Below are 16562 nucleotides of genomic sequence, written 5' to 3'. Positions count from 1 at the left end.
CAGGCTAATTCTCATCTCTCTGGTTTCATTTCACGCTTCTCAGAGATCTCTGTTGACCATGCTATCCAAAACCAGCCTTCTTCTCTGTGACTTTCTCATTTTCCTCTTCACATCTTGGTCAATACTTCCACAATGTTTTTATTTGTTTCCTTGCTTCTTGTCTTTCTACCTGAGTAGCTCCATATGAAAATTTATTTTATATTCTCCTACATTCTTGGCATTTGGCAAAATACCTGGCATCATGATAAAGGCACAGTGATGTTTCTCTAATGTAGAATGGATGCAACTGAAGTTACAGGGGCATCTGATGTCTAGCTTTGCTAGAATTGAAAAGACACATTGAGTAGTCACACTGCTAAACTCTCCAGGACCATCTGTTTTACACACTGTGCTAGGGAATATAAATGCAAAAGTGCAGCATCTTCAAGAAACTTTTCCAGATTCTCTGAGTTGGAAACAATCTCCTCCTCTCATTCCCCTAGCCCCCTAGCATTCCACTTCATCCTGACTGTGGTACTTTTTGTGATTGACCTTGTACCATTGCTGTTTCTATACATATCTTCCCTCTCCAGCTGGATTGTCAGGTCCTTGCAGGCAGGGACGATATTTCTGAACACACACTGGCAATCCTGCAGAAATAACCTTTACGTCTGCAGACGTTTCGGGATACTCATAAAATGGTATTGCATTGAAAATGAATTGAATGAGAAAGTTAGCGTTTTTGTTTAATAAGGTTCTCTATTTCTCTGTGGAAAAAGGAGCTGTATAATTCCAAAGTCATTAGGATATCAACTCAGCATTAATAAAGCCCTAAGTTGCCACCAAGGACACTGTGTCACGTGTAGAGGAGGACTCCTCTGCCCCTTCTCTGCCTTTGTTCTTTTTTTTTTTGTTTATATGCACTGCCTTCCTAGTTTATGCTCCCTGCAGTTTGCAGCACAATAACGTGCCAAATATTTCCTGCCCACGCGTCTGTTTGGCTGCAGAGCAGGGGAACTGTAATGGAAAAGCAACAGATCAGAATAGTTTTTAGATTTGTTGGTGCTCTTAAAAACGCCCACTTTTAAACATAAATATTTATGCCTGTTGCCATGCTCAACCTCCGTTCGTCATGAGGAGACCTTTGATGAGTCTGTAGTGTGAAGAGGACCATGTAAATACTGGTTACCATTTATGATGACAAGGCTGATGGAGAACTCTGGAGGTAGGAAGGCTGAAGCTAGCTTTCACGTTCTGTGCGTAACAGAGGAGAATGGCTCAGCCCCAGATAAGCATTCAAACAACTCACATGTAGGTTGTGATAACTTATTACCTCTGGGTTTGGGGACTATGGTAATCTTCCTGAGTCACGCACACCTGCGAGTGAAATGGAAGAGCCTTGGAAGCACAGCTGTTCTTTGTAACTTTTTTCTTTAAGACCCAGTATTGTTCTGACAAGTTCAAGTTAACGCAAGGACCATGGCACTAGAGGGCGACACTCTGTAAGGTGGGTGTGTATGTGTGTTGGAGGTGAGGGTTACAAGTCTGAAACTTCTTGTAGGTTCCCAGGCCCCATCCAAGGCTTATAGAATCAGAACCTGCAGATGCTGGGCCTGGGAATCTGCATTTGAGCACCATCCCCAGAGGATACACTGGGACATTTGGGAGTCACTGCTTGAGGGAATAGAGAGACAAGAGTTGTCTCTTTTGTCTCTTAACTGTCAATCTGTGCCTGGAAAATTCTGAGTCCCTTAGATTGCTCACCAAGAAGATCCTGTGGTCTCACTGTTTTTTTCCCATAACTGAATTGACTCTTAATTGAGCAATTAGGTCAGTCAGTGTCCGATTATCACGTACTTGAAACTAAAACAAAATAAGTTCGTCCTTACACTGGCCAAACCAACTTATCCTGTCATGTCTAACAGGTTTCTCAGAAACGTGCATTGGGCTATAGGAATTTGAAAGTCCACAGGAAGTTCTGCCCTTTGTCACGTTATCTACATAAGAGCAATTCTGATGGCACTGCAATATTCAGTAAGCAGGATTCATTGGATGTAATCAGAAGTAACTTTATTCTTGCCATCCACTGCCCCTTCATGCCATCTCTGTGGGGTTAATTTTTTCCTACCCCTTGGGTAAAAACTAGGGTAAGTGTCATGAATTTTCTCTCACTTTTAACTAGTAAAGAGTTCTTTACTTTCATTCTTAAATACACAAAATTCTGTGTCCTTAACTGATATATCCAAGTTTTTTTCAGTAGCTTTTAATCTACTGAAAAAAGCTGCACAGGTTCAAGGTTGAGAATTATGCTTTATTCAGTGAACTTACTGAGGACTTTAGCCTGGGATACAGCCTTTCAGATAGCTCTGAGGGAGTGTTCCAAAAAGGTAAGGGAGAAGCCAGGATACATAGGAGTTTTTGCTGAGAAAAAAAAACATGTGTTCAAACATCACAAGATTACTGCTAATCATAAGAGCAAAACATTTCAAGTTAATGATTTTAGCGCTTTTCTATGTATGGCAAGAGTCTTGGCCTGACTGAAGTCATTCCTTTGATATGCATCTTAACTATCTCGGGCCAATATCCTGTTTTTCTCCATCCTGAATCCCCTCAGGGAGCCCCACTGCCAGGAGCGCCTGCAGTGGCTGATGACTCCTTTGTCTACTGAAATGGCAGGTGACATTCTTAGTTCACACAGGGTAGAAAAATAATTTTTAAACAGCTCCAAACTTTATTGGAAGTGAGTTTTCCCCCTCCCTTAGCTCAGTTCTGCTTGGGCGGCCTATTTGCCATGGGAAAAGGGTGCATAGGCTCTTCTCTTCCTCTCTGCCTGTGGCTTTTGCTTTTCTTCCTTTATCTCTGCCTCAGGTTCCTCCAGGGCTGAGGGATGCAGCATATCAGGTTAGAAAGGCGAGGGAGATAAAGGTTTATTTGATAGATACCTATACAAAACTCGCATAGACACTGCCTGACTCTTTCCCATGGGGTGATTTCATGGCTTTTTCAAGAACTCAGCATTACTTGATACTTAGCCCATAGGCTATGTACCTCCTCTGTGGTCACTTTAAGGCCCTAGATATCCAGTTGAACCCTGCTATCATCCTTCCGCTGAGGTCACATTGCCCCCACCGTTCATACACGGCACACACGTGGTCTGTGGGAAACTTCACATAGTTTGCTCTGAGAAGCTCTGAGAATACAGGTCAGGCCCAGTCCTTCCACCTCTCTTACTTCGCCATCAGAGTAGCTAAGTAGACACAGGCTCCAGACTTTGGATCTTGCCAGTGTTGTCGAGTCCAGGACACTGGGCTCCAAGGACAATAAGGCATTCCTCAAGCTCTCTGAGTAGTTCCACTGAATCCTTTTCCCATGGGTTCGAGGTGAGAGAGAAGGAATCCCCCATCTCACATGGAAGAGGGTTAAGTCAAACTCATAGTATGATAGAGCTCCCTTTAAGAAATTCTCTATTCCTTTCTTTCTTCTCCAATCTCTTTTTCAGACTGGTGGTGAGGGATCAGCTTTAGTTGGAAAATGGCTCTTGACCACTTCTGTTGGATGCGCTGAACTGGGGCTCTCACACTCCACTTTAGTCATGGGGCTGTAGCTAGCATCTGTATCTTAGAGCTTCAACCGGGGGCTTCCTCCAAGATACTGGGAAATAAAGATTCCCTTGTAATATCTCTTTGCAATCATAATACCAGCTAGTTTATGTTTATCACTTGTTGTATACCAGACGCTCCTTCATACATGTCTTATCTTACTCAGTCCTTCCCACAATCCTATAAGGAAACAGAAGTTCAGAGAAGTCAAATAATTTGTGTCAAGTCACCCAGATAGCAGGTTGCAAAATTCTTCCCAACACTGTGCATTATTTTCTTTTTAGGAAAATAAGAATGATTTTTGTGTCTTAGAAAGAAAATACTATGCATTCATCAGGGGGGAAAAAAATGCTATAGCTGTTTACTCTCCCGGCTTTGACAATGGGAAGATATGGAATTTTGGAGCAAAATTAAGAGCAACAAGTCTCAGTTGCTAAGCATTTGAATAGACTTATTCACTTAATTCTTATAAAACCTTGTGATGTGGATGGACTCGTCTTCATCTTGTAGATGAAGAAACTGAGGCCAGGGGGATATTTTGTGGCTTCCCCTACATTACACAATGAGGAATATTTGGAGCCAGGATTTAAAATCCAAAGTCTCAGACCATGACCCTGAATCTACTTTTCCTCTCCACTCTGATGGGACATAGCAGGAATATGAGCTGTGGAAGTTGTTTGGTTGATGCTTCTTTCAAACACATCTGACTCTAGATGAGGAGCGACAGAGGAGTCAAGGTTTTCACTAAACTCCTTGGAAACAAAGAGCATCTTATTCATCTTGGAATCCCTAGTGCCTGGTCCAAAGTTGACACTCTATTAATGAATGAATGAAATGGGTAAACAGTCAATAACTTTCTTTTCAACTCTCTGGTGGAAAGTAAGTTTACATGTGGGTTAAATTAAGACAGCATCCTCCTCCTGGGTATTTACATTTTATAAGATGGTCTTGGGAGAAGAGCTCAGATGAATGATATCTAAACTTGAATTTCTGATTCAGTCCTTGGAATAGAGGTGGAAGAGGACTTGAGACCGAGTTTTTCTCCGGAGTCTCAGGTTTCACTGCAGAAATGACAGCTTACATGTCTCTCTGCCCTAAGGAAAAAATAGATTGCTTCTTTGTTTGGGTCACGGAGTGCTTCTTTGTTTGGGTTACGAAGTATCCGGAAACATTTTACCTCAAAGAAGTATGTTCTAATAATTTCAGTCATCCAGCAAGGGGGCAGGCGGCTTCCAAAGTATTCACAGTCATACTTCTTCTGAGGAACCTGTCGGCTGGGCTCTTAGAAGGAAGGATTGAAGTGTTATTGGTGGGGTAGACCAGATGGCTTCTAAGAGACTCTGTCCCTGACGTTTTGGAGATGTAGGATGCGTTCAGGTGGTTGAAGACAAGGATGCAGCTAACCAGGTCTGTGTGTCTGTCATCCACAGGTCTGAGGCGCAATTACAGATGTACCATCTGCAGTGTCTCTCTAAACTCAATAGAACAGTATCATGCCCATCTGAAAGGATCTAAACATCAGACCAAGTAGGTACTTTCATGCTTTCACTCTTCAGTCCTTTTGTATGTAACTTTTAGCATGATGAATAAAGGCTAACCACTTTACTTATTTCAAAATAAGTAGATGAAAACTGTATCTCTTATCTCCAAGGTTCCCTTGATATTTATGCTGCTCAAGCCTCCAGAGTCTGCCTAGCACAGCTTGAAGAATGACTTCTTGCCTTTTTTGGACACAGTAATGACAATATTTTTTTTTCATTTTTTTCCTTCTTTTCAAGGCTAGTCAGCACATTTGTTTGAACTTCAGGAAACTTTTAGATCTATATTAAGTGTTTTTAAATAAGCAACGTAGTCTCTACTTGGAGGATGGGCCAGAACTCCGTGTTGTGAAGTAAAATTCTGTGAATGTCTTCGACCACTTTCTATTTCTAGAAGCATATTGTTGCTTAGTCTGGAAACCTAACAAATCCCCTGGAATTTTAAGTCATTCACATACATAGCTATTTTCAATTCAATGGAAGCTCATTCCATTCCCCCTCCCCCAAATTCTCATGATTTTAAACCAGAAAAGTCTAATCAGGCATCATTTCCCCTGTATTTACACTGCTCATCTTTTTAGAAAACCGATGACATTAGCTTTTAGGTATTTTTAAAGTAGCTGCTAGGACTGCTAATAAAATCTAATAAAATAGGAAAAAACACAGAATACCTCAAAAATATGTAATTTTCCTGAATATAATTGTTTTCATTTCTCTCATATTCATTAGCAGAATCATTGAGCAGATTCGACTGTATCAGGGCCTCATAAATAATGAATGATTCATTTAACAAAGGTTTATGGAGCGCCCACTATGTGCCAGACCCCGAGTGTGCCCTGGGGAAGAAAAGATGAATGGATTTAGGCCTTCCTCTTGCGGAGCTCCCTGCCAGGCTGGGGAAACAGTCATGTAAACACATAGATTGTTCTCTGTTACCATAATGTGGGCACCCCGATCTTTGAGGACCAGGACGGGAGCATCCAGGGGAAGCTTTCCAGGGACGTCAATGCAGAGGCTGAGCTCATAACGATGAAGTCAGGGTCTGATTTTGTTTTCCATTATCACCCAGCCCCCAGCACAACACTTGATACGTATTAAGGGCTTCATAACCGTTCCTGATGGAGTGAATGTGTGATTTTTAAAAGATGAGTAATGACAGCAGAAACTAACACAACACAGTAAAGCAATTATACTCCAATAAAGATGTCCAAAAAAAAAAAGAAGAAAAGATGAGTAACGATTTTCCAAGCATGGATAGGAAGGTACATTCCAGGCAGGGAAATTTCTTGGCAAAGATACTGCAAAGACATAGATTCACAGGGGTTTCTGGCTTCAGGGGAGGAGTTTAAGCCCAGAGTTCCTACTGACTCTCAGTTTTTCCTCAATATAGTGCAGTTCGGTGAGTCAAAGCTGCTTTCATCACTTGCTTTACTCTGATCCACCCCCAAAGGGCTTTTATCAAGGAGGTTCTTCAGAAACAAGACTGTCTCTGATACTGAGCACCTAGAGCACTTGTATTGATTATTGGGAGCTGCTGCCCCAACCCCCAAAACAGTCCCTTCAGCATCTCTCTGACTCTCCCGTTGTGAGCCATACCGTATGCATTCTAACGAGCATGCATCTGACGTACGCACAGACACCTTACAAGGAGCTGCAACAGTAAATGATCATCTTTTAGGGGCATGTATTTATTGCTCTTCATAAATAGAAAAAGGTAGACAGTAGTGACTTTAGGTGGCAAGAATCATGTCAATAACTGATGCAGATAGATAGCATCTCCAGCTTCAGGAAAATACCTACCTCTCTATGTGTACCTATAAAAGTGACAGAATTTGTGCCAGGCATAGTCACACCTAATACCTTGTTTATTCCCCTTAACTACCTTGAGATACATATTACTGACCCATTATTTGATCTAAGAAACTAAGGCTCAGATAGGCGAAATAACTTTCGCAGCACCACCTTGCCAAAAAAATGGCAGAACCAGGACTGGACCCAGCAGCCTCTGACTCTTGCTTTTAATTAATTCGTGTCACTCAGCCGCCACAGACAGGCTGTGGACACAGGACTGCAGGGGCTGCCAGTAGAGAGTCCTATGATGAATTTTGAAAAAGGGCATTGCTTCCCTGGTGTAATTTAATAAGTATACGTGACTTCAGAAGGGTACGTCTCCTGCTGTGCTGCCTTCTTTCCAATAAACAAGACAGTTTGCTTTTTTTTTTAACCACAAAAGCACAAGGTTGAAGAAACCTTGAAGAAAATAATTGTCATAGCTCTGTCCCGCAGGCCATTTCATCTGTCCTTATACCAGATTTGAGTATCCTGGGTGTGTATATGAGACTTTGTTTACGAGACAGACGGTTCCATAATTTTCTTGTAATATCTTTGTTAGGTTTGGTTTCAAGTGTGTGAGGGCCTCTATAAACAGATTCTATTTCTAATCCCTGAATGAGTTTGTGGTAGACTGCTGCTATTTCTTACCTTAAATACGAGGAAGAATTCATTAGTGAAGCCATCTAGGCCTAAAAATTTATGCTATGGAAGTATTTTTCTTAGAAATTTAGTTTCTTTAATACAGTATTGTTCATATCTTCTATTCTTATATCAGCTTAAATAAGCTGTCTTTCAATTAATTTGTCCATTTCATTTACCTTTTAAAATATATTGGTATAAAATTGTTCATTTTATCCCCTAATTTTATTTTTAATGCTTGTGGAATATTTTTCTTTCCAGACACTGTTTATTTGTGTCTCTTCCTTTTTTTATCAATCTTTATTAGTTTTTTTTTTCTTTTTGATGAACAAATGTTGGGGATTTGTTGATTTTCTTTATGTACAGTTATTTTATGACATTTAAAATATTATTTCCTTCTTTCTACTTCCTTTGGATTTAATTTGCATTTTCCCCTGGCTTCTTAATATAAAAGTATAGGTCCTATAATGAAAAAGAATCTGAAAAAGAATATATATAAATATAAATATAAATAAATGGTCCTATCTATCAATTAGGCCAAGTTTCTTAATCTTGTTCAAATCAGTGTATTCTTACTGATTTTTTTGTCTGCTTTTTATATCCATGAGAAGCAGACATAATTAAAAACCTCCAACTGTACATATGATTTGCCTATGTGTCTTCTTAATTCTATCTTTTCTTTTTTGTTTTATATATTTAAAGGTATATTATTAGATGCTTTCACATTTAGGGTTTTTTAATGTATTCTTACTGTATGGGCCCTTTTTTTTTTATCACTTTTTGCCATTATGAAATATCCTTCTTTGTTACTAGTAGTATTTTCCTTGAAGTATACCAACATCAACTACAGCAACTCTTCAAGGCTTTCAAAAGTTTTTCCTTTAAATTGTATCCAGCTTTTATTTTGTTCTCAGGTGGAAGTTTAGTGTGATGGAAGTCAGCCAAATGGTTCTTAACTGTTCTAATCTGACTAAGTCAACATAAGTATTAAAGTGTCAGTAATTTTCAAGGTCTTATATTTATATTTTTGCAGTCATTTCTAGAGGAGTGTTGAGATGAGCAGAGATGATTCAGTTGTGTAGTGGAAAGGACACTGAATTTTATTTCTAGTGCAATTTTGCCACTGAGTGACCCTGGGCACTGACAAACCTTCTTTAAGTCTCACTTCCCTCAAAGATGAGTGTTTAATGATGACAAGAACACAACAAATATGCTTCCACTTCCCATGCTTTGCTCATGATCCTGGTACTCTTTTCTACGAATCCTGAATTCAGACTTAAAATTTTTCCTAAAACATGTCCCAGTCAGCCTTGAACATTTATTGAAGTTAGCAGTGACCCTCCCCTGCCCCAATTATGTCCACCCAGAACCTCAGAATATGACCTTATTTGTAAATAGGGTCTTTGCAGATGTAAAAGTTAAGAATCTCAAGATGAAATCTTTCTGGATTTATGAGAATGATTTATGGTGTCTTTATGAGAGAAAGGAAAGGGAGATTCGAACACACGGAGAAGGTGGCCCCGTGAAGACAGATGCAGAGATTGGGGTTCTGTTTCCTCAAGCCAAGGAACACCAGGAGCCAGCAGCGGAGGAGGAGGAGGCAAGAAGGAATCTCCTCCAGAGCTTTTGGAGGGATTGTGCCCTGCTGACACCTTGATTCCAGAACCTTGAGAATCTTCTAGAATCTTGAGAGAATAAATTTCTGTTGTTTGAAGACACTCAGTTTTGGGTACTTTTTAAAGGGCAGCCCTAGGAAATTAATATAGTGTGAAACCTACATGCCTTGTTCCATAAGTAATCCTTCAGTCATATTTTCTGGGCAACTGCTTACAATGCCAATCCCGATAATGACAATGATGATGGTCATAGGGATGCGGGTGGAGAAGATGGTGATGATGATGACGCCACCACTGATAACCAAAGTGGGACTTGTCTGAGACTGGGACACAGCCACAGACTAAAATGCTTTGGAAGTGTTACATCTAATACACACAGCAGTCCTGTAATTGACCAGAGGCTGCACTTTATAGGTTAGAAAATTGAGTCTCAGAGAAGTTCAGTGACTTGCCCAAGGTCCCCCAAAAAATTGGTCAGCAGAGTCAAGAACAGAAGTCAGGTTACTGGCAACCTTTACTCTAACTGTTATAACAGTGCTTAAATAATACTATTATTATTACATTGCTCTTTACTAGTAGTAAAAAGACTTTTTCTTTTTTTTTGGCAAATGTCATAAACAGCAAAATGACTGTCGAATTTTGCTCCATGGTTAAATTGCAAGAGAAATATTCAATAGCTAATGAGAGTAAAGGTTTCGAAATGCAAATGATCACACTGGCATATAAAGCAATTGCCTATTGGTAGATTTTTCAGCATTTCCGGGGGATCTAGTCTGTCAATCAGTACAAATGTTTAAAATGAAATTTAAAGGCAGATGAGTACATATCATAGACTAATGAACAATTCCCCCATAATGTACTTAAATTTGAGTTTAGGGAACACTTCAAGCCTCAGGACATTGTATTACCTAGAATTAAAGGTTATAAAATTTGTCATTACTTACTTTGATATTTCACTTGGTTGAAAATGAGGTACACGTGTTTAAGAGAATAAATCAGACTGACCAAAAGTTAGTAGTAATTTCTATATGTGCTGCTTCCTTTGAGAAGAAGCCTGAAGTGGTGATATCCATTGCTTTTTCTGCAATTTTTCCCAGTTAGTATGAATCCTCCAGACAAAGCCTTCATATTATCCATTTCCCCATTATATTCATTTATTTGTGAAGTGATTGAGTGGATGTTCAGTCTAATTTTCAGAGCTAGAATATATTTGCTTTAAATACCTTGGAATTCAGTTCCTGCATTCAGGATAATAGTTAGTTGTGTGTGGGGGGGAGGAGGGTGGAATAATAAATAATAATAATAAAAATAAATATTTTTGCAAGAGATGCTCAGCATGAAGAAGCTTCTGTACTTATAATAAATAAAAATAGCTTAGTATACCAAGAAGATGTTCTCTTTGGAAACAAGCAAACAAAAACCAAATCAAGGCATGGACTTCTTCGAAGGCTAAAAGTATAGAATTTTTTTTGGTAGAATTTTCAATGTGATTTACTGACATTAACCAAGAATTTCAGTAACCTAAGGGGTTGGGACTTTGGTTCTGAGTTCTGAGACGGGCAGGGCATAAGACAGCGTTGAAAACAGAGCCGTCCTTTCCCAAAGAGGGTCAAGTTATTTCTCTTCAGCTGATAATTATTCATAAGCTGCTTGAAAAGGCTTGAAATAAAGGGCAAAATCTAGAATCCAAGGCAAAAGAGCTCCTGCAGGAAGTGGAGCTTGTGGAATATCACCAAGTCTTTCTAGCCAAAGGGCTAGATTTGCATCCTAGGCACTGTAAATAGGGTGCCTCATGCAGCACAAGGATGGGGATGAGGCAGGGCCTGTGGGTCAAAGGGCATTCTCTATTTAGCCCTGTTTTTTAAAATTTATTTATTAAACTATAGTTGATATACAATATGGAGTTAGCATTAGGTGTATAGCTTCAGATTCTATTCCATTATAGGTCATTACAAGATATTGAATACAGTTCCCTGTGCTACACAGTAAATACCTGTTGTTTATCTACTTTATATATAGTAGTGTGTATCTGTTAATCCCATAATCCTAATTTATCCCTCACCCTCCCCTTTCCCCTTTGGTAAGCATAAATTTATTTTCTATGTCTGTGAATCTGTTTCTGTTTTGTAAATAAGTTCATTTGTATCTTGGTTTTAGATTCCACATATAAGTGTTATCATATGATATTTGTCTTTCTTGGTCTGACTTACTTCACTTAGTATGATAATCTCTTGAGTCCATCCATGTTGCTGCAAATGGCTAAATTTCATTCCTTTTTTATGGCTGAGTAATATTCCACTATATAGATATAGATATAGATATAGATAGATAGATACACCACATCTTCTTTATCCATTCCTCTGTTGATGGACACTTAGGTTGCTTCCATGTCTTGCTTATGTAAATAGTGCTGCTGTGAACACTGGGAAGCATGTCTCTTTTTGAATTAGAGTTTTCATCTTTTCTGGACATATGCCCAGTAGTGGGATCGCTGGATCATATGGTAACTCTATTTTTAGTTTTTTAAGGAAACTCCAGATTGTTTTTCACAGTTAGCCCTGTTTTTTACAGAACATTCGAGTTCACTGCTGTCACGAGCCCTCCCTTCTCTGAGGAAGGCTTCAGAGCCCAACTTCTCAAATGGAGGAGACAATAGCTTATAGATAGAGGGATTCCAGAGAAGCCAGAAAAAACTAGATCTGTCTCTCTCTACGGCACTAATGCACAGGCAATTCCAACAGCTGTACTTTTTCCTAAGTCTCACTTGCATGCTTTTGCTCTATATGCCATATCTAGGGATACGTTACAATTACAGCCTGTGAATAGATTAGGCCTTTCGTGGGCTTGAAAAGTACTAAATGGGGAGCATTTTCACTCTTCCATATTATTTATGGAATGACTGATGACCCCTAGTGCTCTTTAGCTCACTCGTTTTCCACCCCCCTTCCTTCTGGACAGACTTGTAATCATTATTTTGTCTTGCTTGAAATTTGTGTGAGTCATAACTGTCTCCAGAGTGGTTCTGAGCCGATGCTTTCCAGTCTCAGCTTTAATTGTGGGTCCCGTTGCCCACCTTTCATGTTCTTTGTCAGGCTGCTTCAGAGAGTCACCTAGTACCATTCTCCAAGGGTGCAAGGCCATTACCTGATTTGGTTCTGAAAAGTGCATCTGTGTCAAGAGAGAAAAGAACCACCAGAAGGAGGTGATGGAGCCCAACAGGCCTGGCCTGGGAGGTGGGCAGCAAGTCCCAGGGTCACTGCTTCTCAAATCATGTCCCCTCACTGAGTTTCAAAGCCCTCATTGAATATAGGGCAGTCAAGGTCTCTATCAACCCAACATTCTCTAATTTTATGCTTCAAGACTGAGCTTTTTAAACTTTTTAGTATTTTCCAGCGGCAGAAGAGTAGCTGTCAAGTCATCCTTCTTTCGTGTTGACCTCTCTCCTGCTGGGTGGCCCAGAAATTGACCAGTCCCCTCACACTCAGGTCCTGCTAGAGGAAAAGTGTCCTCCAGGCCTGTTTATCCTGTTCTTGAACAAAAGGCGGAGGGGCTTTTCCAAGGCTATGACTTGGGGCAAAAGAAGTGAAGTTGGTCATATCAGGAGAAAGTAGAGAAAGAAGCTTATTTTCACTTCATTCCACTCTATGAATACCAAACACACATTCTGGTGGTTTCTCAGGCAAATGGGATGAGTGAGAGGGGGTTGAGGAAGGCTCGAAAGGGAACCTGGACCCATCACCTGAACAGTCCAGGCTTCTGTCCTTACACTCATTCTAGGTCTTTTGTAAGTTACTGTAACCCCTTCTCACACATCTCCCCAGAGTTCATTAGACACTAGAATATGTCCAGTTGTAAGCTATCTTTAGCTGCTCTTGACTTTTACTCCAACCAGACTTTGATAAAATGTTGAATTTGGCCAGCGTTTGTCTAATCTCTTAAAAGTTGTCATGGAACATGGAATGCCAGGGAATTGAATTAAAATAAATGAAGGACCTTGCTTCATTTAGGTCAATGTTGATAGGGGAGTAGGCGGAGGAGATAAGATGGGGATGGACACGTGCCTTGGTTGTGTTCCTGAGTCCAGCTCTCCATCTCTGCCCTTTGGCTGGAGGAGAGGATTAAGCCCATTCTGGCTGGGATTTTCATAGTGTAAATGGGGTAGTGGTTTGAGTGATTGGACAAATCAGCCCCTCACCCCATTTAATTCACTCCCATGACCAAAATCTGTTGAGTGCCTGCTATGTTTGAGGCATTGAAACAGGCCTTGGGGACAACAGAAGGAGCTCCTTTTACCTCTCGACAAGTATATAATCTAGTTGAGAGGAAGCAACATGTAGTCAAGTAAATACAGTTAAAATCAACATAGGATATATTGGCACAAAATGCTGCTGGAATGCAGAAGTAGTTGCATCTGGTTGGGGGTCAGCAGGAAAGGTGGTCATGGGGTGAGTACAGGAAAGTGGCTTGGGAAGGAGACCATCTGGGTTCAATCTTCGCTCTACATCTACTGATTGGGTGGCCTTGAGCTTGTTACTTAAAGACCTGTCTGGAGCTTTGTTTCCACACCTGTAAAATATGACAGATTATAAAAAGTCTTAGCAGAACTGACTGTGGTGAGGATTGAGGGGTTTTTTTTAAGTCGTTATTGAATTTGTTACAATATTGCTTCTGCTTTCTTATGTTTCGGTTTTTTGGCCTGGAGGCATGTGGGATCTTAGCTCCCTGACCAGGAAGGCATTGGAAGGTGAAGTGTTAACCACTGGACTGCCAGGGAAGTTCCTAGGATTGAGTTTTAAGAACAACAAAAACCAACAATAACAAAAAATACAAAACTTCTTAGACAGTACTTGGCATGAATGGCATGAACTTTTTTCTTACGTGTCAATTATCATTCTGTAATAATGAAATTACATTCGAAATGGACTTTGGGGAACAGGCAGATGAATACTGAGGGATCCGTCAGTACTTCTTTACCCAAGTACTTCTTCTGTAAGATTGGTCCAGAATTCTTCATAGCAAACTCTAGTTGCTTGCCCAAAGTTGGGTTTTGGACTCACAAAAAGTTCAAACCCGTTCAGGGTCTAGAACCCAAACTGACCTAAATCAGACAGTGGGATATAAAGAATTATCTAGGACAGTCCTCCGAAGACTATTCTCATTCTGAGTTTCTTGTGGTCTAATGCCTTCCACCTGCTCCAAGTCTTCATTTTATACAACAGTTTCAACCTTGGTATTCAATCTTGCAACATCAGAAAGATCATTTTTTTTTTTAGAATTTATTTTATTGGAGTATAGTTGGTTCACAATGTTGTGTTAATTTCTGCTGTACAGCAAAGTGATTCAGTTATACATATATGTATACTTTCTTTTTCATATCTTTTCTGTGATGGTTTATTATAGGATATTGAATATAGTTCTGTGTGCTACACAGTAGGACCTTGTTGTTTATCCATTCTATATATAATAGTTTGTTACCAGTTACATTGTGTTAGCCATCTGTAATTAGCACATTATTCTCTGAAGACCATGGAAAGTAAATAAAATAAATTGAACTATGCTCCTGGCTGCATTTCCTAAAATCATTTTCCCAATATTCTTTGAGACTCCCTGGAGAGATTTTCTTTACCATTCTGATAATATGGAGCTCATTTTTCTTCTCCATTTGCATTTTTATTTCACCATTAAAAGATAATATGTATCCTTTTTACGCAGGCATCTGTCTGCTGCAGCACATACTAGATCCTTAGCTAATCTCAACATTAACTTATTAAATCCGATTTTGATTCACAGCATTTGATAAATCCCCTATGTTTCAGAATTGGAAGGGTTTTCTCAAAAACAAATGATCTCCATGTATGAGGGAGACACCTCTTTAAGTGTTAACCACTGTTATTTAAGTTGTAACTTAATGATAAATATTTTGAAGATTTTTTTCTTCTTTGAGTTAATATTATCTAGACCATTCAATATTGTGTTCAGTATAGCCAGATGTAACCAAAATCTGGACCTCAGTCCAATGCATTTTTGAGCATCATTATAGTATATACGTGTCACTTTGAATAATCCCTAACAGAAAATAGGAAATGTGCATATTTTTCTATAGCTTTTAGAGTCACAAAGAAATCTCAGTCCATTTCATGCTGAGTAGTCAAATATAAATCAAAATCTATATAGCTAGCTTTCAGAAATGTTGGTGATATTTCAAGCTCAGGACACAATTACTTCAAAGTTCTACCCACAGCTTCTGGTCCTGTTATACTTTCCAGAGATATATCTGTCTTTTCTCTTCCTTATTTAAGTGCCTTTTCTTCTAAAGACACCCAACAGGCTAACATGTGCTCTTTACTCTTTTTGATTTCCAAAACCATCACCACTGAATTTATTCCTGTTCTAACAAAAAAGATCTTGTAATAGCCTCAAATCGAGGAGTTTCAGACCTCTGATTTTCTTTCCTTGATAATAGGTAAAGTTCAAACAATAGATTCTGTTTTCTAACATCTTTCCAGTGCTAAAGATAAACTTACTAATAGCTAAGATTTTCACGGTCAGGCATCTTACCTAAATTAGAACCTAGTTGCCCTGGAGTATCTATATTGGAAAGGACCCTTTTAGACCAACTACACAGGTTTCTATCTCTTACTCTTAGAACCAGATGTTATGATTATGTTATTTCGTATTTTATAAGAGTCCTGCAGGTAAAAAGTGTGCTTTCCATGGAAAAGAGAGACCTGATCAGAATGTATTCTGAGAGATTCATTACTGCCAGGAAATTTAGTGGATTAGAAGGAGGCTACTTAAAAGTGACAGGAAAAGGGCCAGGCTCCCTCACACCAGTATTTTAGGAAAACAAGTACAAGTGAAAACAAGTACAAGTAAAAGATCTACCAGCACATTTCATTGTGTATGTACATTGGAGTGGCATCTTTCATTTCAAATTTAACTCTCAAGAGATCCAGTAACAAGCCACTAATTAGCCTTCTAGAACATGCAAATGATAGTTCTACAGTGAATCTAGAGAGTTCATTCTGCGGATGGAATTTAGTCCACTGACGATCTGTTTTCGGTGACACAACATGTCATGATGAAAGAACTCCAGGATATCCACTGACTGGGTCAGTAGTTGAGTCAGTTATTACAGAGCAATCCACTGCGTGCTAGGGTCCAAGGCACTTAGCAGAGAATGACAAATTAACAAGTTGCCTTCCCTATCCTTAAAGCACTGGTGTGATTTTTAAAGTGCCTCAACAATAAAGCTTTGTGATCCCAGAGAGTAAGCCCTCATTCTGGGGTCTCTCTGGAGGGAGAGAGGGCCGGTGGCCCATCTCAGCGATGGAGGCTGGTGGGCTCTCTGAGCAGCT

At 39.6% G+C, this 16562-nt stretch overlaps 1 protein-coding gene across 2 annotated transcripts in view; it reads left to right on the top strand.

Moving 5' to 3' along the window:
- The window catches only part of ZMAT4 (zinc finger matrin-type 4), a 352855-nt gene that overhangs the window by 300631 nt on the left and 35662 nt on the right, over nucleotides 1-16562 (top strand). For both annotated transcript variants that reach the window (XM_082444191.1, XM_082444190.1), the window contains one exon: nucleotides 5009-5105. In XM_082444191.1, the coding sequence (XP_082300317.1) occupies nucleotides 5009-5105 (97 nt within the window). The remainder of the gene's footprint in view (nucleotides 1-5008; nucleotides 5106-16562) is intronic.

This window comes from Balaenoptera physalus (assembly GCF_965194825.1).
Source record: "Balaenoptera physalus genome assembly, chromosome: 21".
Taxonomy (NCBI): domain Eukaryota; kingdom Metazoa; phylum Chordata; class Mammalia; order Artiodactyla; family Balaenopteridae; genus Balaenoptera; species Balaenoptera physalus.
This window is presented reverse-complemented; position numbering and strand designations above follow the sequence as displayed.